The sequence below is a fragment of the Triticum urartu genome, chromosome 4A (genome assembly GCF_056163025.1).
Source record: "Triticum urartu cultivar PI428250 chromosome 4A, HENAU_Tu73, whole genome shotgun sequence".
NCBI classification, from domain to species: domain Eukaryota; kingdom Viridiplantae; phylum Streptophyta; class Magnoliopsida; order Poales; family Poaceae; genus Triticum; species Triticum urartu.
This window is the reverse complement of record NC_141876.1, coordinates 555,841,408-555,869,350: the sequence shown is the minus strand read 5'-3', so window position 1 is coordinate 555,869,350 and position 27,943 is coordinate 555,841,408. Positions and strand designations below refer to the sequence as shown.

Below are 27,943 nucleotides of genomic sequence, written 5' to 3'. Positions count from 1 at the left end.
GCCTCGCCGCTACTACCGTGTCGAGCCTCCGCTGTCCCGATTGAGTCTCAAGGGTCGCGACCCACACCACTCAACCCCCACTGCAGAGTACCACCGATCTTCACCGACAGATGACGAGTTTCACACTTCCATCAGACCACTGGGCTCCAGTCCGAACTGCATGTCACTCACTTTTTTCCTGCCCGCTGAATAGGCTTCGGCCCCATCGACTTACGCCGTAGCCCCTCAATCCAGCTCCACCTTCAATATGACTCCATGGTAGATGATCAATCCACTCCTGCACCTCATCGACTTCAAGCTCCGTGTATACACCACCTTGAATCAATCCCGCGCCATAGTCTTGTCGAAGCCGCACAAGCCTCGGGCATGTGCACCACGTGTTTCCACGCCCAGAAGTCGGTCACCATCAGCATCACGCTCCTACGTCGTCTTCGCCGATCCCACCACCGTCTTCTGTACCAACCGACATGCGTCGATCCATCAGACTGACAAGTCTGACCCAGCCGAACTTCCCCGACTGCAGACACATTCCAGACTCCTCAAGCCATCACCGTGAGCACCATCATCCATGCATAAATGTGTACCAACAAAGAAACCAAAGCAAAGTCCCCATAGCCTTCCCGTGCGAACCTACCAAATCAGATCACTCCTGATTCATCACACGTCTGTAGCTGGGCTTTCCTTTTCTTTTCTTTTTCCATGAAAGCATCACGATCTAACTAATCCTTTGTGCCGTATTTTTATTTCAAACAAATCTCCATGATGCCTTATTCCTTCGGCTCCACAACGCAACTCAGCTACGCACCTGGGTCTGGCCCTCCAGCCTTCCACCGCAGCCCAGCTACAGCTCCGCTAGCCCAGCCCACTCGCCGGCCTTGCCAGCTTGGGCCTCGCCTTGTCCACTCAACGCGCATCCGCCTCGCTCGACCGGATCGAGCGCTCGATTCCTCCTGCCACATGCGTGGTGCACCACCACCAGTCATGCTGCCTGACTCGATCTGTCTCCCGCTCCTGCACGTTTCGCCGCCACCGCTTTCGCCAACTCGCCGATTTCCAAACGCTTTCACCGATTGCTTTCAGGACATGGCTATCCGATCCAGCCGAACCATGTGTAGAATTTCCTCGCCAAGCATGCACCGATGACAATCCATCTCGACGAATTCGGCACTACATCTAGATCAACAACCGCAGCCTCAAATCGAAACTTTGCTCATGATACCACTTGTTAGAATAAATCCGAGGCACTCCGTCGATCATCCGAGGACCAAGAAATCACACGAGTACGACACCGAGATTTGTTAACGAGGTTCACCGATATGGCTACATCTCCGGGGCTTGACTACGGGCGCTCCTCCCCGTGACACCGTCACAATACCGCACCCCGGCCACCCGGGCGCCGGCACACGTCGCCGGCTCCCGCTTGCGCGCATGTGCTATTATGTTGGCATAGGTTACATCGTGTGTCTACCCCCGCTATATATGAGAGGCCTATGATACAAGTGTCCTACTAGAGCACGAGTCCATATCCTATCTAAACACAATAGTACTACAACTCCAACTGTAACCTACCTTGTACACAATTAGGGCTGGAATTCGAGCCGAGTCGAGCCAGCTCGACTCGACTCGCTAGAGCTCGTTTCGTTAACGAGCTAGCTCAACTCGACTCGTTATTATTAACGAGCTCAAATCCAAGATTGGCTCGGCTCGTATAACTCGCGAGCTGGCTCGTTTAGCTTGTTAAGCTCGTTAAACATATGAACATAAAACCCTCAAATATTATAAAAATTATTATGTATATATTAAACATATATATCACTAAACAATAGTAATTTCCTTGTAACGCATGAGTCTCCTAGGCGGTTGGGCCTTCAACGGCTAGGCCTTGTGCTGTGCGCCTGAGACATAGAGTGCTGAGTGGCTGATCTTTTTTTATATTGGGAGTGGCTGATCTTTTGTACCGAGCATAACGAGTTACACGAGTACTCGTGAGATTGGCTCGTTTAACTTGGTATATAAACGATCTTAAACTAAAGCTCGGCTCGGCTCGTTATTCTTCGAGTTCGAGTCGATTCGAGCCGAGTCACGAGCTACTTGTTTAGCTCATGAGTTTCGAGCTTTTTTTCCAGCCCTATACACAATATTCGACACAACTCTAACAAACTCCACCTTGGTGAATATTCTCCACCACCCTGGATTTGTCCATGCGTCAAACTTTCATGTACATTGGACTTGAGCTTATCCCATGAGTACCGTTGCTACTCCAAAGACTCCACGTGACTCCACCTGCAACCTATAGTCCCTTCTTTTCTTGACCACAGTCAACACTCGGGCAAAATTAAGTTACTTCTTACTCTAGTTTGTGCTCCTAACTTTCAGAGTATCCGTCCAACGCCATCACACATTGATCAATGACCTGCGTGAAATTAAACAACTCACATATTGGGTGTCATACATAAGAGTTATCTGAACTTAACATCACCGCTCCTTTCTTGACCGCCTATCTGAAGCATGAAGGAATTTCACCGTTGCTTGTAGTCATCCCGAGTCAAATTCGCAGTTGTCTCACCACATGTTTGACCACCAGAGCCCTGGCCCGCCTCCATGTCCCGTGCGTACCGCACGCCTCGCCGCTACTACCGCGTCGAGCCTCCGCTGTCCCGATTGAGTCTCAACGGTCGCGACCCACACCACTCAACCCCCACTGCAGAGTACCACCGATCTTCACCGACCGATGACGAGTTTCATGCTTCCATCAAACCACTGGGCTCCAGTCCGAACTGCATGTCACTCGCTTTTTTCCCGCCCGCTGAATAGGCTTCGGCCCCGTCGACTTACGCGGTTACGCCGTAGCCCCTCAATCCAGCTCCACCTTCAACATGACTCCATGGTAGATGATCAATCCACTCCTGTGCCTCATCGACTTCAAGCTCCGTGTATACACCACCTTGAATCAATTCCGCGCCATAGTCTTGTCGAAGCCGCACAAGCCTCGGGCATGTGCACCACGTGTTTCCACGCCCAGAAGTCGGTCACCATCAGCATCACGCTCCTACGTCGTCTTCGCCGATCCCACCACCGTCTTCTGTATCAACCGATATGCGTCGATCCATCAGACTGACAAGTCTGACCCAACTGAACTTCCCCGGCTGTAGACACATTCCAGACTCCTCAAGCCATCACCGTGACCACCATCATCCATGCATAAATGTGTACCAACAAAGAAAACAAAACAAAGTCCCCATAGCCTTCCCGTGCGAACATACCAAATCAGATCACTCCTGATTCATCACACGTCTGTAGCTGGGCTTTCCTTTTTCTTTTCTTTTTCCATGAAAGCATCACGATCTAACTAATCCTTTGTGCCGTATTTTTATTTCAAACAAATCTCCATGATGCCTTATTCCTTCGGCTCCACAACGCAACTCAGCTACGCACCTGGGTTTGGCCCTCCAGCCTTCCACCGCAGCCCAGCTACAGCTCCGCTAGCCCAGCCCACTCGTCGGCCTTGCCAGCTTGGGCCTCGCCTTGTCCACGCAAACGCGCATCTGCCTCGCTCGACTGGATCGAGCGCCCGATTCCTCCTGCCACATGCGTGGTGCACCGCCACCACTCGTGCTGCCTGACTCGATCTGTCTCCCGCTTCTGCACGTTCCACCGCCGCCGCTTTCGCCAACTCGCCGATTTCCAAACGCTTTCACCGATTGCTTTCAGGACACGGCTATCCGATCCAGCCGAACCATGTGTAGAATTTTCTCGCCAAGCATGCACCGATGACAATCCATCTCGACGAATTCGGCACTACCTCTAGATCAACAACCGCAACCTCAAATCGAAACCTTGCTCATGATACCACTTATTAGTATAAATCTGAGGCACTCCGTCGATCATCCGAGGACCAAGCAATCACACGAGTACGACACCGAGATTTGTTAACGAGGTTCACCGATATGGCTACATCCCCGAGGCTTGACTACGGGCGCTCCTCCCCGTGACACCGTCACAATACCGCACCCCGGCCACCCGGGCGCCGGCACACGTCGTCGGCTCCCGCTTGCGCGCCTGTGCTATTATGTTGGCATAGGTTACATCGATTGTCTACCCCCGCTATATATATATATATATGAGAGGCCTAGGATACAAGTGTCCTACTGGAGCATGACTCCACATCCTATCTAAACGCAATACTACTACAAGTCCAACTATAACCTACCTTGTACACAATATTCGACACAACTCTAACAAAAAGTTACACCAGGAAGATTTCTATGGGGTCGTCGGCGACGATGGCGAGGGCGGTGGTGGTAGCCGTGTTGCTGGTCCAGTACTGCAACGTGGTGCTCGCGGCCAGGCTGCTCGAGGGAGACCGTGGTTGGCTGTACGGCGGCGTTGGCGCGCCGGGGCGCTTATCATGCAGGTCTTGCCCGGCGGCTCTCCGGGAGTGGGAACACCCAAAGGCTGCACCAACAACCCCAACCATCCCCCTGGCGGGCCATGCAACGGCGGCCGCTAAGCCGCCGGCGGAGCTCAACTAGTTAATTAGCATGCATGTGCGTGACACACGTACATGTGTAGATAGAGGTCGTCTCGTGTTCATCTGGTTTGATTGATTCGTTATTCATTGGTTCCTTTCCTTCTGAGCATGAACTTGATGATTCTCGATCTTGCGATGCTTCTCAAAGAATGTCAGGATCCTATTCGTATCATACTCTGACTTAATGAAGTCCCGTTGGTGAAGTACCGAAAGTTCTCAGACATATCCCTCTCGTCTTCAATGATCATGTTTTGCAATATGATGCAACAAGTCATGATCCGCCATATAATCTTAGAGCTTCAATACTCGGCTGGGCCACGAACAATTGCAAAGCGCTTATGAAGAACACCGAAGTCTCTCTCAACATCTTTCCTAGCAGCCTCTTGACATTGGGAAAAGTATATGTTTTTTGTTACTTTTGGATGCCGAATTTTTTGACAAAGGTGGCCAATGGTGGATAGATGCCATCTGCAAGGTAGTAATCCATAGAGTAGTTGTGCCCATTGACCGAGTAGTTGCAAGCAGGAGCTTCACCTGTAATAAGCCTAGAAAACAATGGTGATCTCGGTAGCACATTCAAGTCATTGTGGGAGCCAGACAATCCAAAAAATGAATGCCATATCCAAAGATCCTTCGATGCAACTGCCTCAAGAATGATCGTTGGATTGTTGCAGTGGCCTTTGTACTGACCCTTCCAACCTGCAGGACAACTCTTCCATGTCCAATGCATACAGTCAAGTGATCCAAGTATCCCTGGCCATCCTCTTGATTCACTCTCTGTCATCAGCCTCTGGGTGTCTTTCTCGTTTGGTGCTCTCAAGTACTCTGGGCAAAAGACGGCGATCACCATTTTAGTGAACCTCCGAACAGCCTTCAAGATTGTGTTTTCACCAACGCGGATAGAGTCATCAATTGCATTGGCGGAGCACCCATATGCCAAGACTCGAACACTACTAAGGTGGAGACTTCCCATCCGTCATCAATCCGTGCGCATGTCCAAGGGTACACGCTGGCTCTAGGAGGGAGCAGTGGCGGCGGCGACAGCGGCGCGCCCTCATCTCGCGATGGTCTGTGTGGTGAATCGATCACCAGATACCTATTTGTAATTTCCTATCTTTCTGGGGGTGTGTTGTGCCACTGCTTAAATTCAATATAGGTCTGAGGTCCTTTCCGCAAAAAAAGCACCGGCAGAAGTACTTCTCCGGATAGGTTGGCTTTGGGTCAAAATAGTCTCTCATGATCTTGGCATGACCCTCAGATCTATCACGGTTGATGAGTATGTGGCCAAACCGTGATCCTCTCCTAGGCCGCCGAACATCATCATTGAAAATCATGCCTAAAACGGTGTCAAAGTCATCATCGTCTTCTTCCTCTTCAGATGACCAGGAGTCCTCCAAGACCATCTCCTCAACCTCTTCATCTACAACTCAAACGGCTCGGTTCAAAAAGAAACAAACACAAAATCTCACCTAGGTAATTCGTCGAACACTTGCAGTGCGGTGCTGGTGCACCGACCAGCCAGTGTATTTAGACCAGGCAAGGGGGCGGCGACACGAGCGAATGACCTGCAGCGGTGTGCAAGCAAGGCGAGATGCGGCGGATGACAGAAAGAGGAGAAGCTACGAATCAATCCGATGAATCAACCATAGCGACGACGACGGCGTTTCACCTTGATTCTGGCGAGGACGACATGGGCCGAATGAGCTAGACGTCAGACAGAAGGGCGGTGTGGGGAAAGGGAGGCAACGACGTAGCGGCGGGGCCGGCGGGCGGTCACCGGGAGGCACGCCGGCGAAGATGCACGGGCGGGGGGCGACGCGAGGGAAAGGCGAGCTTTTAGTCAGCCGTCGAGCGGTGGAGTATTTTTTTGGGAGAAGTTTTGGGCCAAAGTATAATTTTTACTCTCTTACAGCGGATCGGGGATCGGTTATGTGCGCGTTAAAGGAGTAAAACAGACTTTTTACTCCTCTAGTGCCGAATAGGGAATCGGTTAGAAATGTCCTAAGTGCTTCCTCGTTTTTAGCCAAACGTTGCTGGAATGAACTAGTACGTAAAAGTTTTTGTAGACCCGTTCGTATGAATGGCATCGCTCACCGTGGCGGAGCGCTTCACTAGGGCAATGGGGGCGGGGGGGGGGGGGGGGGGGGGGGCATAGCCCCTCTACCTAGAGAAACAATGTGAAATACCAAGCCAAAATTTTGAAGATGATCAAATTTCAAGCAGAATTTGTCCTTTGGCCCCCTCAACTTGCTTTGCCCCTCAACAATCTCTATCAAGCCCCGGCATTTCGCTCAATTTTGAATTATTCATCTTTGTTCAACCTTAAGTAGGAGATGGACTGGGTTGAGAGGCGCGTAACGTGGCGCGCGCGTCCATTCTACAGGCTGGCTCAGGCTCGACGAGAGCAGATCGTACGATCAAGTCCGTAGGATAGACCAGGTCCATCATTTCCCATTCGTTATATAGGAAAACTCTTTTTCCTCGGACGACCGTTTACTCGTTGGGCGCATGCAGCAACCTATAAAAGGCATCAACCATCGATCTCTCCTCCAACAACAACTTCAAGCAAGGTCATTCATCCATCGTACGTGCGTACGTAGCTCGGCTAGCCTTCTATCTGCGACATTTGCTCCATACCATACGTACCGCAGGTGTACTCAGGGACTCGAAAAGTTACACCAGGAAGATTTCTATGGGGTCGTCGGCGACGATGGCGAGGGTGGTGGTGGTAGCCGTGCTGCTGGTCCAGTGCTGCAACGTGGTCCTCGCGGCGAGGCTGCTCGAGGGAGACCGCGGTTGGCTGCACGGCGGCGTTGGCACCGCCGGGGCGCTTATCATGCAGGTCCTGCCCGGCGGCTCTCCGGGTGCGGGAACACCCAACGGCTGCACCAACAACCCCAACCATCCCCCCGGAGGGCCATGCAACGGCGGCCGCTAAGACGCCCGCGGAGCACGCACGTACATGCGTAGATAGAGGTCGTCTCGTGTTCGTCTGGTTTGATTGATTTTTTGTTCATTGGTTCTTTCATCCTTTTAAATGTAGTAATTTTTGGGGGGCTTCCGTGAAATGATGGAGCCCTCGAAGCTGTTCAAATTTAGTTAGTTTTAGTACATGAATTTGCAATAAGGTTGTCTCTCACGTAGGTCTCCGTGATCACTAACCAATGTATATAAAGATCTTTCTGTTTCTTTTCATAACCATGAGTGGAAGATTGTTGGATTTCATGTGATTTGTATTTTGGAAGGAGCGAAACAGACTCATTTTCGCCGGGAAATGGCTTACCTACCAGCTAGGTCAAGGGACCAAACCAGGATAATCCACATTTATTAGTAATCTTTAGTAGTCATGCAAATATGTAATTATTTCATTTCCACTTTATAAAATTAACGAGAAGACAATGTTCGGGCTGGTTTCTTCGTAAAATGTTTCTATGCATTGTTTTGTTCGTTGTTTTTGATATAGCTCATCATTCATTACCAATGGTAAAAATGTTTCTACTCAGGGCGACTTGAAATGAATGTCTAAGTATATGCGAGGAAGCGTGTTCAGTCGAATTCAAATTGTAGTGTTTGTTACATGTCCCCATAATATTCCATATTTCCATTACCCCTGTTTTGTCATAGTTGAAGTCTTGAAGTACTCCTATTCAAAATAGTTCAAAAGTGCATGCTAGAAAACATTTAATCAAGCGCGCACTAATATCAATCATTATAATCGCATCATGCATGCGGCACTAAGCAGGTGCGTATTTGGAATCCTAGTCCTAGGAATAAACAAAGGTCAAACACCTATCATCTGCCAAATAAAGAGCTTCAAACTCGGACGGGTCTAACAAGCATGCCAGCTTGACCTTTCCATAGTTGGACCAGACCAATAACAGAATGGTCAAGCTACGACAGCCGTGGGTTTTTTTCATTTAATTATCTATATTCATTCAATTTGATTATTTTTTGAATTGTTTGAATTGCTTACCACATATGTCAGGTGGTATATTCATTCGGTTCATTCACGAGCTCCCTATGACTAGGAGCTTCAAACCGCTCGAATTTGCGGTAGATTTCCAAAATCTTATGACAGGTTAACTAATCTCTGAAACCCGTTACTAGGATATCCTGCTGCGGATTAGTTAGAAATGCACCTCGTACCAACGTCATGGATAACGTGTCTGGCATAAGCGATTTTAAAAAAAAATTGTAACTCAAACTAAGTAAACAAAGGTTTCAGGTCTCTGCATGGTAAGCCTGGGTGTAGGTAGAGTGCTTATTCAGGCCGAAAGAAGTTGACTGCGTACATGTTTTGAATAAAAGGAAGAGCGTAAAAGTTGAATTGAAAAGTTCATGTCGCCCCCGTTGAACTGGAAATACTGTTGGCGCTGGCTGTCCGAGGAATTCAGACATCATGCACGCATGCTTTCTCAGCGACTGAAATTCTACTACGGTACTGATGTCATCTGAGGCGCAACAATTGATGGACCTGATCAACCGCACGCCTAACTGAGAAATGGAAGCAAAGTCCTCCACATGCCGTGGAATTCTTTCTGAACTGGTTGACCTGCTAATCAATTACTCCCTTCGTCTTAAAATAAGTGTCTCAACTTTATACTAACTTTACACTCAGAATCAGACAGTCATTTGATTACTCCAAGTAACTTTTGGTTTCCGATCTACAGTACTAGTACTCAGCTAGCATTGGACAAAAGGAATCGTGCTTACAGAATTGACTTGGTGCTGCTCGCCAGCCTATACAGACAGAGCTGTATATTACGCTACATGCATGAGATTCAGTCTTCCAGGTTGACCTCTCAAATCTTTTAGGTTGACAGCTGACCATGTCTCAGATTATACTTTTACATGTATGCAGGAACCAAACACACACGTATTCAGACTGAAAAAGCCGTACATGTTCCATGTCTTTATCTCCAGAAAGACGGGGCCCCACGAATGGTATAAGCACAGGAATTTTTACCGTTGTTGCCAATTGCCATTTTAAGATTTGAATTAAGAGTTCCATGTGCTTGTCTCTGCAAGTCGATCCAGATCGATGAATCGCGAGTCGCAGGTTGAACCACTACCGTATGCTAGTAGTATATACCATCAGTTTTAACAAACAAAACAATATTTTCTTTTGTTTGTGGAACAGGGCGCATTTAACAGGCTTCAAACTATGTCCTCTGAGAGATATACTAAAAGACAGAGAATCTCAAAACTCTGCTTCATTTATCAACATATCAATGGCCATAAGAGATCTTAACATTGTGTGCCTATATCACAGGATTTGGACCAGAGAAAATTGAAAATTATTTGAGGGGACTACTGTACTGTAACTGATAGACAGTCGCCTAGACGGACAAATAGACGCGTCTTGTAACCACCAGAACGCGAGGGGGGGAGAAACAGAAATAAAATTCAGAAGGTGGACACTGAGCAGGATTGTTGGAGAAGAATACCAGCAAATTTTCAATGGCCAAAATCCTTGAGCCTCCTCTTCAAAACATCCAAGGACCTCGTGCGAGCATTCTGCTTCGTGTTGCGGTTGGAAAGGCTTCCAAACAGCCCGTCTGCCGAGTCCTTGAACTTGTCGACAATGATGGAAACCTTCTTGTAGTCCAGCGATCCGTAGTTCTTCCCCCGTATCACCGGATTCATGAAGTTCTCAGGCTGGCTGCTCGACAGAAGGTTGACGAGCTGCCTTATCTCAACCAAGCAATCCCTGAACGTCGTTTCCTTCCCCATATCTGCCAGCCCGGTGATGTGGAATTTCTCGTCAGCAAATGCCTCCAGCATCTTCAGGTCCATGTCGAGGCCTAAAACGGCACTCATCGTTAACCTTTTCACGCCGTCGCTCAGAAGCGTTGTCATTATCGAGTCCGAGATGTGGCCCACTGCACCAGAGACAACCTTGTACAGAGCTTCAAGTGGTAAAATCTCCGAAGCCGTTGATACTAGTGTTTCAAGATAAATAAGAACCTCGTTCATGTAGTCATTGGCATTGTCCGGTGTTTCTTCCACTATCCAGTTGACGTCGTCCAAGAGCACCATAAAATCATCGATCTTGGAATTGGCCATGTTTATTAAGGCATTATATGCTGCGTTCTGCGAGGCTTTTAGCACGGCTCGAGCAGTCAAAGTAGCGCGAGACCTCTCCGCGACGCGCTTGGGGATGCCGCACTGCTGGGCACAGTGCAAGAGGTACAGATCACAAGCATGCTCCAGAACAGAGATATTTCCTGCTAGTTGCATCATCTGTGACATGGCCAATGAGCGAGCATACATCCTGTTGAGAAGGCAGTCGTTCAATACCTCAATCAATAGCCTGTCTAGGTAAGCTTTCACCACTTCATAAAGGTTCATGTCACCACCATAAGACAAATAGCTCACAGAATCCTCAACGAAGGACCGGACAACGCGACAAACTTCTGGAACAGAAGAGGAGAATGGCGCCACATATGGAAACTCCGGGATCACCTCACTTGGCTCCAGATGAAATGCTGTGACATTCATGTTGTACTCGTATTCCTTCTTTATAACCATCTGCTCGTACGAGTCATTAGCAAGGATATCATCTACCTGCCTCCGGCACTCGGAAAGAAGCAGTTGGTGGTACTTGTCCCGGCTTCTCGAAAGAATATTGATCAATGGTGTGGTTTGGTAACCATACTTCCTTAGAACTGCAGCCATAAGAGTGATATAATCTTTTATGAGGAGGAGGTGGCTGGCCGTGCCGATGCGAGAAAACTGGCTCTCCAGTAGAGATGTCATCTTGGCAACGGCTGTTTCCCATGTTGCTTCGACTTGGCTCTCGGTCAGCAATCTCTCTGCAGTTCGAAGGACGCGTTGTTCAACAATAAAAAACCCAGCTACCTGTGCAAGGAAGGGCTGATGGGACTCGAGGAACGGTTGCGAAGTGGAAATTTGCATATCCAGGCTGAGTTGCATCTGCCTGTTCTTGTAGTAATAATCTCTGAACTTCTCTCCAATACCGAGGCGCACATGGATGTGATGCGTTCGATAAACAGGTGTGAGATCAAAATCTAGTGCTGTTTCCTCATCTGTATTCTCTGCATCCAAGGTATACATGTGCTGATCTGGTCCAGCATGGCCATGCTCTTCAGCCTCTCTCTGCCGCGCACGCATTTCCTCCTCTTTTTGGCGAGCCAAAGAGGCGTGACTTATCGACACCTGCCCGATCTGCTTGGACATCCTTCTGATATGAACAAGCCAATCATTGAACTCGCCACAGGCTTTCTTCTCGATGTGCAGCTTTATCAACGGTATCTGTCTCCCAACCACCTTTTTAATGATCTTCACAGGAATGTTTTGCAGGTATCCATGCTCAATCAAATCCAGAGTCTTGAGCGCAGGATGGAACTTAGCTTCGGCAATGTAATTGTTGCACGCCATGCACAGGGTAATGACTTTGACGCAGATCTTCAATATCGTCATGGCCTCTCCCACGTTTTTCTTGACTGAATACAACTCAAGAAGTTTGTCAAGCTTCAGCAGCAGGGCACTCGACGCCTCCTGCAGGTGCGAGTTCTCACCGGACAACATGCTCTTGAGCTCCTCGGCGTCGACCATCACACCGCGCAACTCGTCGACGGCGAGGATGAAATCCTCATAGTGAAGCCTGCATAGCTCTTCGATCTCAACCTCTTTCTTCTTCACGATGCTCCTGAGGCTATGCGTGAGGGCTTCTGGCTTGCCGGAATCAAACCCGTGCCGGATCATGGGGCCCAGATCCTCGCCGTTTGCAATGAACGCGGCAAGGCCCATGCCGAGGCCTCCATCGCCGCTGTCCACGATAGCTCTCTTCTTTGGCTGGTCAGCCATGATTTAATAACTGTAAAAAGAGCAGATGTGCAATTTCAGCGCAGTTATGGGAGATGCATCTCTAGAAGTTTAGGAATTAAAATAGAAGCAACAAAGAAATAAAGCAAATTGACGCGGGGATTCACGAGCTTATTTGTAATGATCCTTTGCCTGATACAAATGCAGTAGCGAAAATAAAAAACATCAAGGATCATTCCATGATTTGCATACCCAAAAGACAACCGATAGGAAACCAAGAAAGAATCACTCGACCAAATCGCTAGACGATCACCAGAACGACGAAACCAGTCCGATCTTTGGGAATTCAAATCGTTGCGGCAGGGAAATCGCAAATGGTAATTTCCATCGGAGAAGGAAACCAGCGGTGGATTTACATGGATCGATCGCAGGTGGCCGCTCCCTTGTCTAACGTCTCTCCTCCCTTCCCCGTTCAAATAATAGCGGGCCCTTCCCCGGCGGCGAGCTCCGTCCCCTCCCTTGTCAGTGGCAGGCGGAGAAGACGATGGCGGGATCACAAGGAGAGGGGCGTGCATTATCGAGTTGGTCCACGGTGGAGGGGCGTGCGTACGTACAAGAGAAGGGAAGGAGTCGGGGCGGAATACTCACTCGCTCGGGCGGATGCGATGGCGCCGCCGTGCGGAGGAGATCGGCGGCGGCCTGCGGTTGATCCCTGAAATGGAACCTCTGGCGAGTGGCGCGGCGCGAGAAGTGCGTGCGGGGAGTGGAACGGGCCGGACAGCCTCGGGAAAGAAAGTGTGCGTGGCCGGAGAATAGGGCCATCCGTCTACAGCTCCGTTTGGTTCGGTTCGGTTGGGTTGGATCCGGTGTTGAAGGACAGAAGAGAGAAGTGAGAACCATGCTGGCTGGCTGGCTGGCTGGGGAGTACGATGTGCGTGAGTGAGTGACTGACTAGTGACTCCCATGCCGGCTAGCTACTGAAGCGGTTGGTGCCTTTGGGTGCGATCAGGGTCTGTCTGGACTCTGGAGACGCGCCGTCAGCTTCTACTTCCTCCGGTCTTTTTTACTCTGCATATTATAATTCTCTGAAGTCAAACTTCACAAAGTTTGATCGTATTTATATAAAAAAATATCAACATTTGCCATTGCTAAAGTTATACAATATGAAACTTTAAGTCATGACACATCTATTGATATTGATTTCAGATTGTGAATGTTGATACTTTTTTCTATAAAGATGGTCAAACTTTACGAGCCTTGACTTCAGTCAAATCTTATATGCAAACTAAAAAGGACCGGATGGAGTAATAATGCATGCGCTGAGCTCCATGGTGATGATTCAAACCTGGCTGCAGCGATGGAGGATCTCGAGTTCCATCTCCGCACTAATTTCTCCAAAATGGAATGGATGGAAGTTCTTGAATGCACTAGGGAGCTAAATAAACCTGCTCATCAACGTGCCAGAATGGAGAGGCTATTTCATGTTCTGCAAGTAGCCTTGCTCTGGGAGCATGATGTGCCTGCACGTACTGCTAGCTTTGTAGCAGCCAATTTGCCCTTCCTCGTTGTGTAATAATAATAAAGCTATTGCTTTTCCCTCAGAAAAAGGAACATACAAGACATAAACACGGGCACTTAACTGGTCACAGATCGATTTGCGGGTAGTTAAACTCTATACTGGTATTCGGGAGCGATGTTTCCAGGTTGAGATACCCACCCACGCAGCCACATTGTACCATTTATTACACATGAATAGCAGATGGGGGAAAGAAACTCAACGACCAGCGTGCTCAAGCCTCAAGCAGCAAGGAAAGAAGTGTGCAAATGGGATGGCAAAAAAACAGAGGTAGCAACTCATCGTTATCGTACACCTTCAGAGGGTTCGTCGTGACAGATTTCTCAGGCAACGGTGCACTGTTTCAGCTGTGTATTTCCAGTCAGGTTTCGGCCGGTGGCATCCTCAAGAATGACTGCAGCAACAAACTAAATAAGAACCAGAGGAATGATGACAGACATGCCTGGCCAAGCTATTTCCTTGCTAACAACCAGTAAGTGCTAATTAGAATACGAAAGTGTCATAGTAGTTTAGAAAAGATAAACACCTTATAAGAAAACTCGACTAGTCAAAGACAGGGTTTGCAACTATTGTTGATGATTTGGTGAATCAAGATCAATACAATGATGCCGGGCACCATTGCTCAATGATAAACGTACGTGCTAAGAAGAAAGGATGGCATAGAGTGACAGGTCAAAAGAATGCACATGCTTACCTTCTATGTACAACGGTCAACGGCATTATCTACTTCTGAGTGACGACCTCATCCTTAGACTCTGCCTGAAAGGAAATAACCAGCACAAAGTGTAAATTTTCCACATCGTATATATAGATAATGCAGCTACTTCTAGCTGAAAAGAGCTGATTGATAGAACACATATAGTCTCACTAATAAATAGGCTAAATGCAGGAATCCGTTTAAAAAAAGGTAGCATATCATGTACCTCAGCTGCAGTTTTTCTTCGAACTTTTCTAGTTGGACTCCTCATAGTGACAAATTCCTCTGCAGATGTTGGGTGAACGCCAACAGTGACATCAAAATCTTGCTTCGTTAACCCGGCTTTAACACCAATTGCAATTCCCTGTCACATAGTTGTAGAAACATGACAAACAAGCCTTGAAAGAAGCAACAATGGTGAAGAATAATACAAAATCATGCAGACCTGGATTATCTCAGGTGCATCATCACCGCACATATGCACTCCTACAACTTTGTTCGTAGTAGCACACACAATGAGCTTCATTAGTACACGATCAGGTAATCCAGAAAGAGTGGCTCTAAGAGGTCTGAAGTTTGACAAGTAGACATCAACATCTCCATACTCTTCAATAGCCTGCACAAATATGCATATGAGCAACCTCCTTTTTGTGCAACAAACTTTGATGCAAGCCATATATTATCACCTGCTCCTCGGTAAGGCCAACTTGCCCAATGGGTGGTTGGGAGAAAACAGCAGCTGGTACAGCTCTGTCAAAAAAAAATCACAATGAAAAAGCATTCAATAGAGCAATGATATCCAGTCTCAAATAACAAAAAAAAACTAAAAAGCAATGAAATTAAATTATGCATTTCAGTACAAATTCAGTTTCAGGAGATTGTCAGGCTGGGTGAAGCAGAAAAATATTTATCCAAACAAATTGACCAAATGAACTCAACTTTCAAAAGTCACATCACTTCAAATTTTAGTTCATTTGGCTGACGAGGGTTAGAGGGCACCCTAAGGGTCACAAACTTGCGTCCATAGAACTGGGGGATGGAGGACTAACTTGAAAGGCTACCATAATTTTAAAAATCCACAATACTTTCTGAAAGTGAAAAACAAGGAAATAAAAACTAAATCAAATCTGGTCCTGTAAACTATCATCAGGAGAGGTAACCACTCATGGTCAACTAACAAGGTATACATCATTTCTAGAACAACCATTGCCTCAACGGCTCAACCATATGGTTTTTAAGATTCCAGGTTGTGAGTTGATAAATGATTAAATACCTGTACTCTGGTTTGGTAGGTTCATCACCGAATAAAGTTTTCGCAAATGCTCCACCTTCCATCAGTGCAACCGGAGTCAAGTTGATCCTATCAGTAACATCTCCAACAGCCCAAATTGAATCCACCGAGGTTCGAGAATACTCATCGACCTAGCAAGGACAAATATATAACAAGAATCCAAATGTCATGGTGACAATAAAAGCCAGAAGAACTTGAAGGCCACGTATTATTTTACCTACCACTATAGCCCCCTTCTTGTCCATTTTAACCCCAACCTCCTCCAGTCCGAGGTTCTACAAGAACAACAACTATGTTAGGACTCTAGGATGAACGAATTCATAAAACTGTGATATACGATATAACTAAGCAAAAACAAAATGTCTCAGATGGTACTACTAACCTTCGTATTCGGTTTACGACCTGTTGCGAACATTACATGTGAAAACCCACCAATAGTTTCTTTGTTTGTCTTCAGAGATAGTAAACCATCATTTGATTTGGTTATAGCTTGAGGACTATGTTCAGTATGAAATGTGATACCCCTTAAAGACATCTGTTCAGCAACGAAATCTCTGACCTGAAGTTCAAAACTGAAAAAATAAGTCAGAAGCACAAGGCACCTCATCTATCGTTGACACTATTATATGTTATTCTTAATACTTTCTCACCTCCTCATCAAACCCTCTTAAAACTTTCGGCTGCCGAATAAACACATGAACATCACTTTTTAAGCCATTAAAAATGCCGGCAAACTCCAAGGCAATATATCCACCTCCCACTATTGCAATTTTCTCAGGTTTTGAAGGCAGATCTAGTGCAGCATCGGAATCTATAACATGCTCTATTCCTGGGATATCGGGCATCGATGGTCGACCACCAACAGCTATAAGTATGTTCTTAGCGGTGTAGAGCTTGCCATCCACACTAACAGTATGTGGATCAACCACCTGTATCAAGTGAACAAAAATTATATCAGTAACTGCACCTTCCAACAGAATTCATTTCAGAAAGCAGTCTATCTATCCCAACTTTAACCGGATTTACAAACATTGCCCAACCTTTCCACGGCCTTCAATTAGATCGACGTTTGCGTTCTTTAAAATATTTTTGTAAATGCCAACTAGGCGTTGCAGCTCTGTATTTTTGTTGGCTATCAGAGTGCTCCAGTCATGCTTTGGATCAGTATCATATGTCCATCCAAAGCCATGAGACTCTTCAAACTCATGAGAGAACTTGGATGCATACACTAACAGTTTCTTGGGAACGCACCCACGAAGCACACATCTGTGATGAAAACAAATAAAGTTCTTATAGATGCATTCTGGCATAAAAGTGAGTTAGGAATTCAATATGCATAACAAAACTAACAAGGATATGCAAATTATGAAGGCCAAAACTGTACTAACAGCCAAGTGCTAAAGAGTCCTCAATCGATACTGATGTGAACTGTGGAACACAGAAAGATTGGACATATAAACATGATAATTGACAAACCAAGATATTGTGAGGAAAATGCAAGAAGATAAACGCAGAACTGCTTGTCTCTCGAAACTTGCTACATACTGCAACTGCACCTCTTGATTCCAGTGGAGCCATTTTTTTTATGCAATCATATTAATAACATGACATTTACTCCATAGTAAAGTTAAGAATTATCAAGCGCATGGGTTCAATTCTACACAACGAAACAGCAAATGATGCCACAATACTGAAATAGGCTACAGTATGATGGTGCAGCATGAAACAGTGTGCAACTTGCCTACAGTCAAATTCCTCTACTAATACCAATTAACTAGAAACCGAAAAACTTCGGACAGCTGTCTGAACCACATATGAACATTATCTTTACTAGTGTAAAAAATTCCAAAGCAAGGATAACTGGATGTGCTGAAACCATATAATAAGACCACTCATGCAACAATAGCATCACCAGAAACAAACATCCCCACCATCATGTAGCCTCTAACCCTTAAATGGCATGCGAATGTGATGAGAACTGAATGGCATAATAGGAATCTTCACTCTAAGAATCCAGTTCAGCAAGCTAAGGCGTGCGGTGAGGTGGCGGTAGCAATCTAGCTAACCAGTGCAGAAGTGGCCCAATCGCGCGACACATTCAACACTAGGCGCTTGTCATTCCAGAAGAAACTTGGCGAAGCACACATACTACGCTGCAACGCACGGCCTGGCCAAACCTTCCCTGCCGACAAACGAACCACGGAAGCAGGAGAAGCGGCGTCCACTTACGTGCCCCCGAGGCCGCCGAGGTCGTCCGCGGAGATGGTGGAGAAGGGCATCTCGCAGATGGCGGCGCGGGCGCCGTAGAGGGTGGAGGCGAAGCGCGAGGCCCGCACGCCGCCGCTCCCGGCGCCGATGGTGAAGAGGTCGTAGTCGTACTCCCCCGCGGAGGAGGACCCGTTGGGCGCGGCGGAGGCCGAGACGGGGCGGCGGAGGCGGGGGCGGGCGCGGTCCGGGAGCCGCGGGGAGGCGGCGAGGGAGCGGAGGCGGTGGCGGTGGATGAGGAGGGAGCGGCGCGGGGAGAGGGTCCGGGTCAGGGTCTGGAGGGTGGTGGCGCAGGAGAAGGGGAGGGCCGCGGTGGTCGCCATGGCTCTCTCTCTCTTCCTCCGAGGTCCGAGCTCTCGCCGCGCTGCCGCCGGCTCCTTTCTGGAAGTGTGGGGAGGGGAGAGGAAGGGGAGAGGCGAGACGATTGGCGATGAGTGGAGTAGTACGAATTTGTTTAGATTCCTCTTTCTTTATTCCGAAAGCGTACTTCCGAATAACATCACTTCCTGCCGAAAGCGTACTCTATGCTTTTACGTAAAGGGGTAGCTAAATTGAACGGTCAAGCCTCCCGCGCGCAATGTTCTAAGGCGGGTTCTAGGACGCCTTCATGTGACAGCAAACAACGGCATAGAAGGCCATTTCCCCTCTCGTGTTTGCGGCGGCTATGGCACTCATCACCTCTAAGCTACCTCGGCGAGTCTATGAATTCGTCTTCTATTTGACTGACACTTGGTCGCCGATGTCGGGGAAGGGGATCTCAATGCCTCGGCTTTGGTTAGTACCCCCTCCGTTCCTAAATACTAGATCGGCAACGCGCCTTGGCGCGAGGGTGCCAGTCCAACCGATATGCCAAGCGATGAAAGATCAAACCGCATGATGCATCAGTAGGAAGCAAGTTTAGCACATCTAAAACGTCAACAACTGATTTTCTGGTTCATGGGAAAGAATAAACATTTCAGAAGAGTAACATCATTGAGTTCAACAAAATCATGAGATTGTAAAAATTAATCCACCCCAGAAGTAGCGCAACATCAAGTTCAATGCAGTCATGAGATTACAAAAACAAATTAGCTCACATTAAGTTCAGTTATACGAGTAGGAATATAAGAGAGCAAAAGCTACCACAACGGCAATGGAGGCGATAAAACTATGAAGTCATAGTTAGGCATAGATAGCTTGGTTCAACTGCCTTCATGAGTGCTATTCCATTATGATGACCACATAATGGTTTTGTATAGAAAATGCACTTGTGATTTCCCTCTAAAACGTATGTACAGTGAGCGATGATTTCCCCTTCTAATCTTGAAGGCGATCGCCTTCGCCAACGGATGGATCAAGGCGCCCCTCATCTGCTGAGCTCCGGTCGAGCTCTCCTCCTTCCCCTTCCAGCGAGAGACATGACTTGCTTCCATTCTATAGAGATTGCTGTAAAGCTGTATGTAATTCATTTCTTCAAAGATCTTTATATAGTGGAGTCACCAGCTGCTCTGCATTCATGACTGCATCTGGTTCTGTATTAAACTAAAGGCCCTGGCATTTGTTAAGCTTGTGAGCAGCTCCCACAGTTCAAGATCAATCAATCAAGAATTTGGGGGAAAGCTAAATGGCATCGGTACCAGCAACTACAAATTTCAACCAAGTAGGCAAGAATCTACACATAAGATGTCACAGATATAGCAATTTTCCTCAATTACTTCATTTATAATAGAACACAAGAGGTTTACAGTTATATAACTCTGGCCAGTTATGATGAATAGATGTACATTAGATGCTTTAAGGTCCATGTTTTTCTGGTTGGAGCATCGAATGCTCACAGAATGACAGAAAGAAGAGAAAATGCATGGTGTCTTTATTTCTTATCTTCTAGGTCTAATTGACAGTTCAGTGATTGTTGCCAAACCGTACCAGTAACTATTCTACTTACCAAGTACATAACCTTCCAGTATCTCTCTAATGTTGTACTTTGCTACTCGAAAGGTCAAAAGAACAAGGGAATCAAACTACAAGTAAACATACCTCTCCTAGCGATAGAAATATACTATCAAATCTAAGGGTGTACTACATTTGAAAGCATAGTTTCATGATAAGAGAAGTGAAAAAAATGAAAGAAATATATGTAAAGAAAATTGAGTATACCTTCCCCTAAAGGTATCCATCTCCCTGAAATTAGTCCCAAAGAGTTGGTTCAATAAGGTACTCTTTCCTGCTCAAAATAGGAATATGATTAATCTTATGTCAACTAAATTCTGAAGTACGTACTATCGATTTGTGATAAAGGGCATGAAGTCCAGAACTCACACTTATCATCCAAGAATACATGTTTAAGTTTAGTATTATACTATCAGTGAAATGACGAAAATACGCATTTTCCAGTTAAATGTCAGAGAAGACTAACAAATAACCCCCAGGAGAAAGGATATACAGTGCAATTATAATTAATTGTTCATCAGTGGACTCTGATTCTTAGATGTCACTCGTGTTAGCAAGTGAAGGGCTTCAAAATAGATATGCACGGACACACTACTTTTACAATAAACACATGCCACCAAGTTGGGGTTGCAAGGATCAATGTAAATGTAGCATTAATCACCAAAAACAAATTTAGCACCAACAATGTATGAAGCCTGTCCAAAACCATGATATACTTGTAGGCAAAAATAGTGAGGCTGCGGTCGATCCACATGCAGCTGCAAATATAACCAGTGTGCCTCACTATAGAAACGGTGAGTGTAGAATTTTGTCATTGACATTAGAAGTTAAAAGAAAAGGACCGCATCCAGAAACAAAATCACCATAATTGTTGAATAAAGAGTTGAGGAAACCTGCAAAAACATGATTCTCACTTGATTATAAACCTACTTCTAATAATGTGATTCCAGTCTGTAAATACTATGGATTTACTGAAAGTTCTAAGCCTCTAATTATTATTTACAAAGTTACCACCTGATTATCAGTTTGGACAAAGTTGCATGATGAATGCATATCAAACAAATACTCCTACTCCTAGATTGTCACATGACCTGTTATTAAAGATGAAGTGTGTATACCAGAGAAAAATCATGTAAAAAACATTTAACCCATACAAGAAGCAACATAAACTTACATTGTTTTGTGTTTTAACCTGATTGAGTGAAATTAAAAAAACACTGTATGCCTCTGTCTTTTAGCAGCCTCTGCAATTCATCAAAATTGCACCAATATAAAAAGTAAGAATAGCAATGTAACATGGTTCTATATTCCAAAGAAGTATGCATCACGATCACCATACAATTGTGTATAAACAAACACTATGCAACGACAAAAATAGTAAGCATTTGGAATAAGATACATGGCACACACATGCATAATTACTGCGTCTAAATTATCAAGAAATACTATGCAACTACACACATAGTAAACATTTGGAAATTAGAAATACAACAAACCCATGCATAAATGATGTATATGAATTCTCGACCTTACAGTAGTTGGTATGCCCTCTATACATTTGCTTTCTACTCATCAGCAATTCACATATAATTAGCCTCTAGTATCAACCTACAAAATCAGTCTACGTGGTTGACGGTGCTGATCATCTGGTTTTACTTTTAAAATAGAACTGGAGATTTTTTTTCGTCCTTGCAATTTGTAAAAACTACAGTATTGCGATCACTTTCTAAAAAATAGCGTATGCAGAAGTGAAAATGAATCATGACTAACTATTGGCATATAGCGAGACACTAGCACATGAATGAATCATCCGACTCTGTTCAGCGATTATTTGCCACACTTTCTCATTAGTCATTACTAACACAACCTAAACAGCACATGCAGAGATGATGTTGCCAGTGCAAGAAAAAAGCGAATCAAATTTGCATTTATCCTGCAACAGTGCTATAAACTACACATATTTGTCCTGCCAACAACAATAAGCAATAACAGCAAAAATGCAATTCGTTTAGGGGAACAATGCAATGCAAATTTAATGGCCTGATTAACATCTATAATATGATAAATCATGCAACAATAGTTATGGGATGACACTCAGCTCCATAAGATGATGAGACTAATGGTTTTCTTATGTTTCTCTCCATGATGGTGATGATGATGATGAAGAAGAAGAAGAAGAAGAAGACACCTCTTACTCTCTTGCATATGACCTCCTTGCAAGAATCATTGAAGAGCCCGAGAAGCTCGTCGACGGCGGGGAAAACGGGTGGCGCGGCATCGAGCAGGGGCGGCGATGACAGCCAGACCACCTCGAGCACCACGGTCCAGAAGCCAAGAGCATGAGCAGACCAAAATCAGAATGGATTAACCAGGAAACCCTAGACAGATCCCTAAAAAACAACAAAGCCCTTGATGAGCACATACACATCACAAAGAGAAAGACAAACAAGGGAGCAAATAATCACCTCAGCCATCTCAGAAGCCCACTCGGTGTGCTCCCTCTCCGGTCGACCCGCAAGACAGCCCCAACGCCACACCACCGTCCCAACCATGAAACAGACAGAGAAGGAAGATGGTAAAAAACAAGCGAAATAAAATATAGGAACGATGAGCGAAATGAAAGCCACCTGAAGAACGGTTCCTGCTCGGAGTTTCCTTTTGTTAACATGGTTCTTGACAATGGTGGGAGGCACAAATGACATAATGATTTGGATAGATTGGTCAACGGTAGTGAGGGGCAATGAAAGAGTGTTATTACAATACTTAGTTTACAATTCAATTGCAAGTTGCAACTGGAAATGTGCAATCCTATGTCTTACACTATAAAACATTCCACTTTGCTTCTCATTTAGTTTTGTATTTACAGTGATACTAATTGTGCTCCCTGCTCGCACCAGATGAATATATGCAAAATAGTTGTCTGTGGCGGTTTTTGTTTTGGTTTACACAAGCAATAAAGAGCAATTAGACATGGCACTTCTTTCCCAGCCTTGATTATTTGCTTCCTGTGCATGCCTTATAGTATTAAATATTAAATACATGGTTCATCAGGGGCATATAGATAAATGTGTTCATCAGGCATGTCCTAAATGAAACGGAGCAATATTGGATATAAACAGCAAATATAAAAAAAAATACTCAACTCCAATACAAACATTAACCAGCCTAAAGACGATGTTATTAGAAACAGGACACTGTGGTTTCTGCTGGTTTATCAACAAATTAAAACAAGCCATTCAACAGACAACTTGCTGGGAGCGAGTCTTTCTAGCATAACAATGTGCAACTTACTCTTAACCAGATGAAATCAAGGTCCAACAACAAACAATAAAAGATCAAGAACAACTTTTATGCAATAAAGATATGAGAGAGAAGAAATATTTACATAAGACAACTATAAACACTCGAGCACAAATAAGCAACACCTTTAAATACAAATAAAAGGGGTTAAGGGTTCATTGCATAGTGGGCTCAGATTCACCTTTCCTCGATCATATAACCTATCCCCGTCATCTCTTATCACCAGATAAATCTGTTTATACAATGGAGCTGCCCTGGTTATTACTCAACAAGAATGACCATCCAAGGACAGATCAATAGGTATCACAGGATCAAGAAGGATTCTAGAGACAAGAGGGAGGATCCAACTTGATACCCACAGGTGCCTCGATTGCTCAAAAGCATACTTATTTCAGCCATGGTTAATCATCATTGCCCTAGCACAAACACCATTGATCAATTTAGCAAATCCAGGAGCATAGCTACAGGACCAGGGCACCCACATGTAACCCAGAGCATCGCACGAGCTCCTATGATAGCAACTGAACATGAACAGCAGCCTGCAAACCCTAGAATAGCATGGATCCACTACTACAGATCTCAAGTAGGAACCGATGCATGAGTAGGGCATAGAGCAACAACCATAGGAGCACCACATGAACATAGCCACGACCTTGTCCCATACAGTAGCCGAAGCAGAGGAGCAGGAGGAAGACGGAGCTCACCAAGGGTGGTTGTTGTTGGGTTTCGTAGTAATTTCAAAAAATTTCCTACGCACACGCAAGATCATGTGATGCATAGCAACGAGGGGGAGAGTGTTGTCTACGTACCCAACGCAGACCGACTGCGGAAGCGATGACACGACGTAGAGGAAGTAGTCGTACGTCTTCATGATCCAACCGATCAAGCACCGAAACTACGGCACCTCCGAGTTCGAGCACACGTTCAGCTCGATGACGATCCCCGGACTCCGATCCAGCAAAGTGTCGGGGAAGAGTTCTGTCAGCACGACGGCATGGTGACGATCTTGATGTACTACAGCAGCAGGGCTTCGCCTAAACTCCTCTACAGTATTATCGAGGTATATGGTGGCAGGGGGCACCGCACACGGCTAAGGAATAGATCACGTGGATCAACTTGTGTGTTTCTGGGGTGCCTCTGCCTCAGTATATAAAGGAGCCAAGGGGGGAGGGGGCGCCGGCCAAGGAGGAGGGCGCAGGAGGAGTCCTACTCCTTCCGGGAGTAGGACTCCCCTCCAATCCTATTCCAACTAGGATTCCCCAAAGGGGGAAAGAGGGAGAGGGGGGCCGGCCACCTTCTCCTAGTCCTAATAGGACTAGGGGAGGGGGAAGTGGCGCAGCCACCTTGGGCTGCCCCTTTCTCCTTTCCACTAAGGCCCATGAAGGCCCATATGGCTCCCGGGGGGTTCCGGTAACCTCCCGGTAACCCGGTAAAATCCCGATTTCACCCGGAACACTTCCGATGTCCAAACATAGGCTTCCAATATATCAATCTTTACGTCTCGACCATTTCGAGACTCCTCGTCATGTCCGTGATCACATCCGGGACTCCGAACAACCTTCGGTACATCAAAATGCATAAACTCATAATATAACTGTCATCGTAACCTTAAGCGTGCGGACCCTACGGGTTCGAGAACAATGTAGACATGACCGAGACACGTCTCCAGTCAATAACCAATAGCGGGACCTGGATGCCCATATTGGCTCCTACATATTCTACGAAGATCTTTATCGGTCAGACCGCATAACAACATACGTTGTTCCCTTTGTCATCGGTATGTTACTTGCCCGAGATTCGATCGTCGGTATCCAATACATAGTTCAATCTCGTTACCGGCAAGTCTCTTTACTCGTTCCGTAATACATCATCTCACAACTAACATATTAGTTGTAATGCTTGCAAGGCTTATGTGATGTGTATTACCGAGAGGGCCCAGAGATACCTCTCCGACAATCGGAGTGACAAATCCTAATCTCGAAATACGCCAACCCAACATCTACCTTTGGAGACACCTGTAATGCTCCTTTATAATCACCCAGTTACGTTGTGACGTTTGGTAGCACCCAAAGTGTTCCTCCGGCAAACGGGAGTTGCATAATCTCATAGTCATAGGAACATGTATAAGTCATGAAGAAAAGCAATAGCAACATACTAAACGATCGGGTGCTAAGCTAATGGAATGGGTCATGTCAATCAGATCATTCAACTAATGATGTGACCTCGTTAATCAAATAACAACTTATTGTTCATGGTTAGGAAATATAACCATCTTTGATTAACGAGCTAGTCAAGTAGAGGCATACTAGTGACACTTTGTTTGTCTATGTATTCACACATGTATTATGTTTCCGGTTAATACAATTCTAGCATGAATAATAAACATTTATCATGATTATAAGAAAATAAATAATAACTTTATTATTGCCTCTAGGGCATATTTCCTTCAGTCTCCCACTTGCACTAGAGTCAATAATCTAGATTACATTGTAATGATTCTAACACCCATGGAGCCTTGGTGCTGATCATGTTTTGCTCGTGGAAGAGGCTTAGTCAACGGGTCTGCAACATTCAGATCCGTATGTATCTTGCAAATCTCTATGTCTCCCACCTGGACTAGATCCCGGATGGAATTGAAGCGTCTCTTGATGTGTTTGGTCCTTTTGTGAAATCTGGATTCCTTTGCCAAGGCAATTGCACCAGTATTATCACAAAAGATTTTCATTGGACCCGATGCACTAGGTATGACACCTAGATCGGATATGAACTCCTTCATCCAGACTCCTTCGTTCGCTGCTTCCGAAGCAGCTATGTACTCCGCTTCACATGTAGATCCCGCTACGACGCTTTGTTTAGAACTGCACCAACTGACAGCTCCACCGTTTAATGTAAACACGTATCCGGTTTGCGATTTAGAATCGTCCGGATCAGTGTCAAAGCTTGCATCAACGTAACCTTTTACGGTGAGTTCTTTGTCACCTCCATATACGAGAAACATATCCTTAGTCCTTTTCAGGTATTTCAGGATGTTCTTGACCGCTGTCCAGTGATCCACTCCTGGATTACTTTGGTACCTCCCTGCTAAACTTATAGCAAGGCACACATCAGGTCTGGTACACAGCATTGCATACATGATAGAGCCTATGGCTGATGCATAGGGAACATCTTTTATATTCTCTCTATCTTCTGCAGTGGTCGGGCATTGAGTCTTACTCAACTTCACACCTTGTAACACAGGCAAGAATCCTTTCTTTGCTTGATCCATTTTGAATTTCTTCAAAATCTTGTCAAGGTATGTGCTTTGTGAAAGTCCAATTAAGCGTCTTGATCTATCTCTATAGATCTTAATGCCTAATATGTAAGCAGCTTCACCGAGGTCTTTCATTGAAAAACTTTTATTCAAGTATCCCTTTATGCTATCCAGAAATTCTATATCATTTCCAATCAGCAATATGTCATCCACATATAATATTAGAAATGCTACAGAGCTCCCACTCACTTTCTTGTAAATACAGGCTTCTCCGAAAGTCTGTATAAAACCAAATGCTTTGATCACACTATCAAAGCGTTTATTCCAACTCCGAGAGGCTTGCACCAGTCCATAAATGGATCGCTGGAGCTTGCACACTTTGTTAGCTCCCTTTGGATCGACAAAACCTTCCGGTTGCATCATATACAACTCTTCTTCCAGAAATCCATTCAGGAATGCAGTTTTGACATCCATCTGCCAAATTTCATAATCATAAAATGCGGCAATCGCTAACATGATTCGGACGGACTTAAGCATCGCTACGGGTGAGAAGGTCTCATCGTAGTCAATCCCTTGAACTTGTCGAAAACCTTTTGCGACAAGTCGAGCTTTGTAGACAGTAACATTACCATCAGCGTCAGTCTTCTTCTTAAAGATCCATTTATTCTCAATTGCTTGCCGATCATCGGGCAAGTCAACCAAAGTCCATGCTTTGTTCTCATACATGGATCCCATCTCAGATTTCATGGCTTCAAGCCACTTTGCGGAATCTGGGCTCACCATCGCTTCTTCATAGTTCGTAGGTTCATCATGATCTAGTAGCATGACTTCCAGAACTGGATTACCATACCACTCTGGTGCGGATCTTACTCTGGTTGATCTACGAGGTTCAGTAGTATCTTGTTCTGAAGTTTCATGATCATTATCATTAGCTTCCTCACTTATTGGTGTAGGTGTCACAGAAACAGTTTTCTGTGATGTACTACTTTCCAACAAGGGAGCAGGTACAGTTACCTCGTCAAGTTCTACTTTTCTCCCACTCACTTCTTTCGAGAGAAACTCCTTCTCAAGAAAGTTTCCGAATTTAGCAACAAAAGTCTTGCCTTCGGATCTGTGATAGAAGGTGTATCCAATAGTTTCCTTTGGATATCCTATGAAGACACATTTCTCCGATTTGGGTTCGAGCTTATCAGGTTGAAGATTTTTCACATAAGCATCGCAGCCCCAAACTTTCAGAAACGACAACTTTGGTTTCTTGCCAAACCATAGTTCATAAGGCGTCGTCTCAACGGATTTTGATGGTGCCCTGTTTAACG

At 45.6% G+C, this 27,943-nt stretch overlaps 2 protein-coding genes across 3 annotated transcripts; both read right to left on the bottom strand.

Annotated features, from left to right (window-relative positions):
* Positions 1–9,651: 9,651 nt before the first annotated feature.
* Positions 9,652–13,816, bottom strand: LOC125552727 (exocyst complex component SEC15A). Of its 2 annotated transcripts, none has more exons than XM_087518880.1 (2): positions 12,736–12,942; positions 9,652–12,371 (listed from the first exon to the last, which is right to left on the bottom strand). In XM_087518880.1, the coding sequence occupies exon 2, from the start codon at positions 12,359–12,361 to the stop codon at positions 9,989–9,991; it is 2,373 nt and encodes a 790-aa protein (XP_087375006.1). In that variant the 5' UTR covers positions 12,362–12,371; positions 12,736–12,942; the 3' UTR covers positions 9,652–9,988. The 2 variants fall into 2 exon arrangements, with proteins under 2 accessions (XP_087375006.1, XP_048572359.2); XM_048716402.2 differs by lacking the exon at positions 12,736–12,942 and adding an exon at positions 12,968–13,816 and having other exon boundaries at positions 9,653–12,371.
* Positions 13,817–13,949: 133 nt separating this feature from the next.
* Positions 13,950–18,584, bottom strand: GR (glutathione reductase). The gene is made up of 11 exons (XM_048716403.2): positions 18,113–18,584; positions 16,924–17,149; positions 16,534–16,812; positions 16,266–16,442; positions 16,105–16,158; positions 15,866–16,014; positions 15,279–15,342; positions 15,038–15,208; positions 14,819–14,956; positions 14,590–14,654; positions 13,950–14,289 (listed from the first exon to the last, which is right to left on the bottom strand). Exons 1-10 carry the CDS (start codon positions 18,469–18,471, stop codon positions 14,619–14,621), a joined length of 1,653 nt encoding a protein of 550 aa, XP_048572360.2. The 5' UTR covers positions 18,472–18,584; the 3' UTR covers positions 13,950–14,289; positions 14,590–14,618.
* Between the last annotated feature and the right edge of the window lie 9,359 nt (positions 18,585–27,943).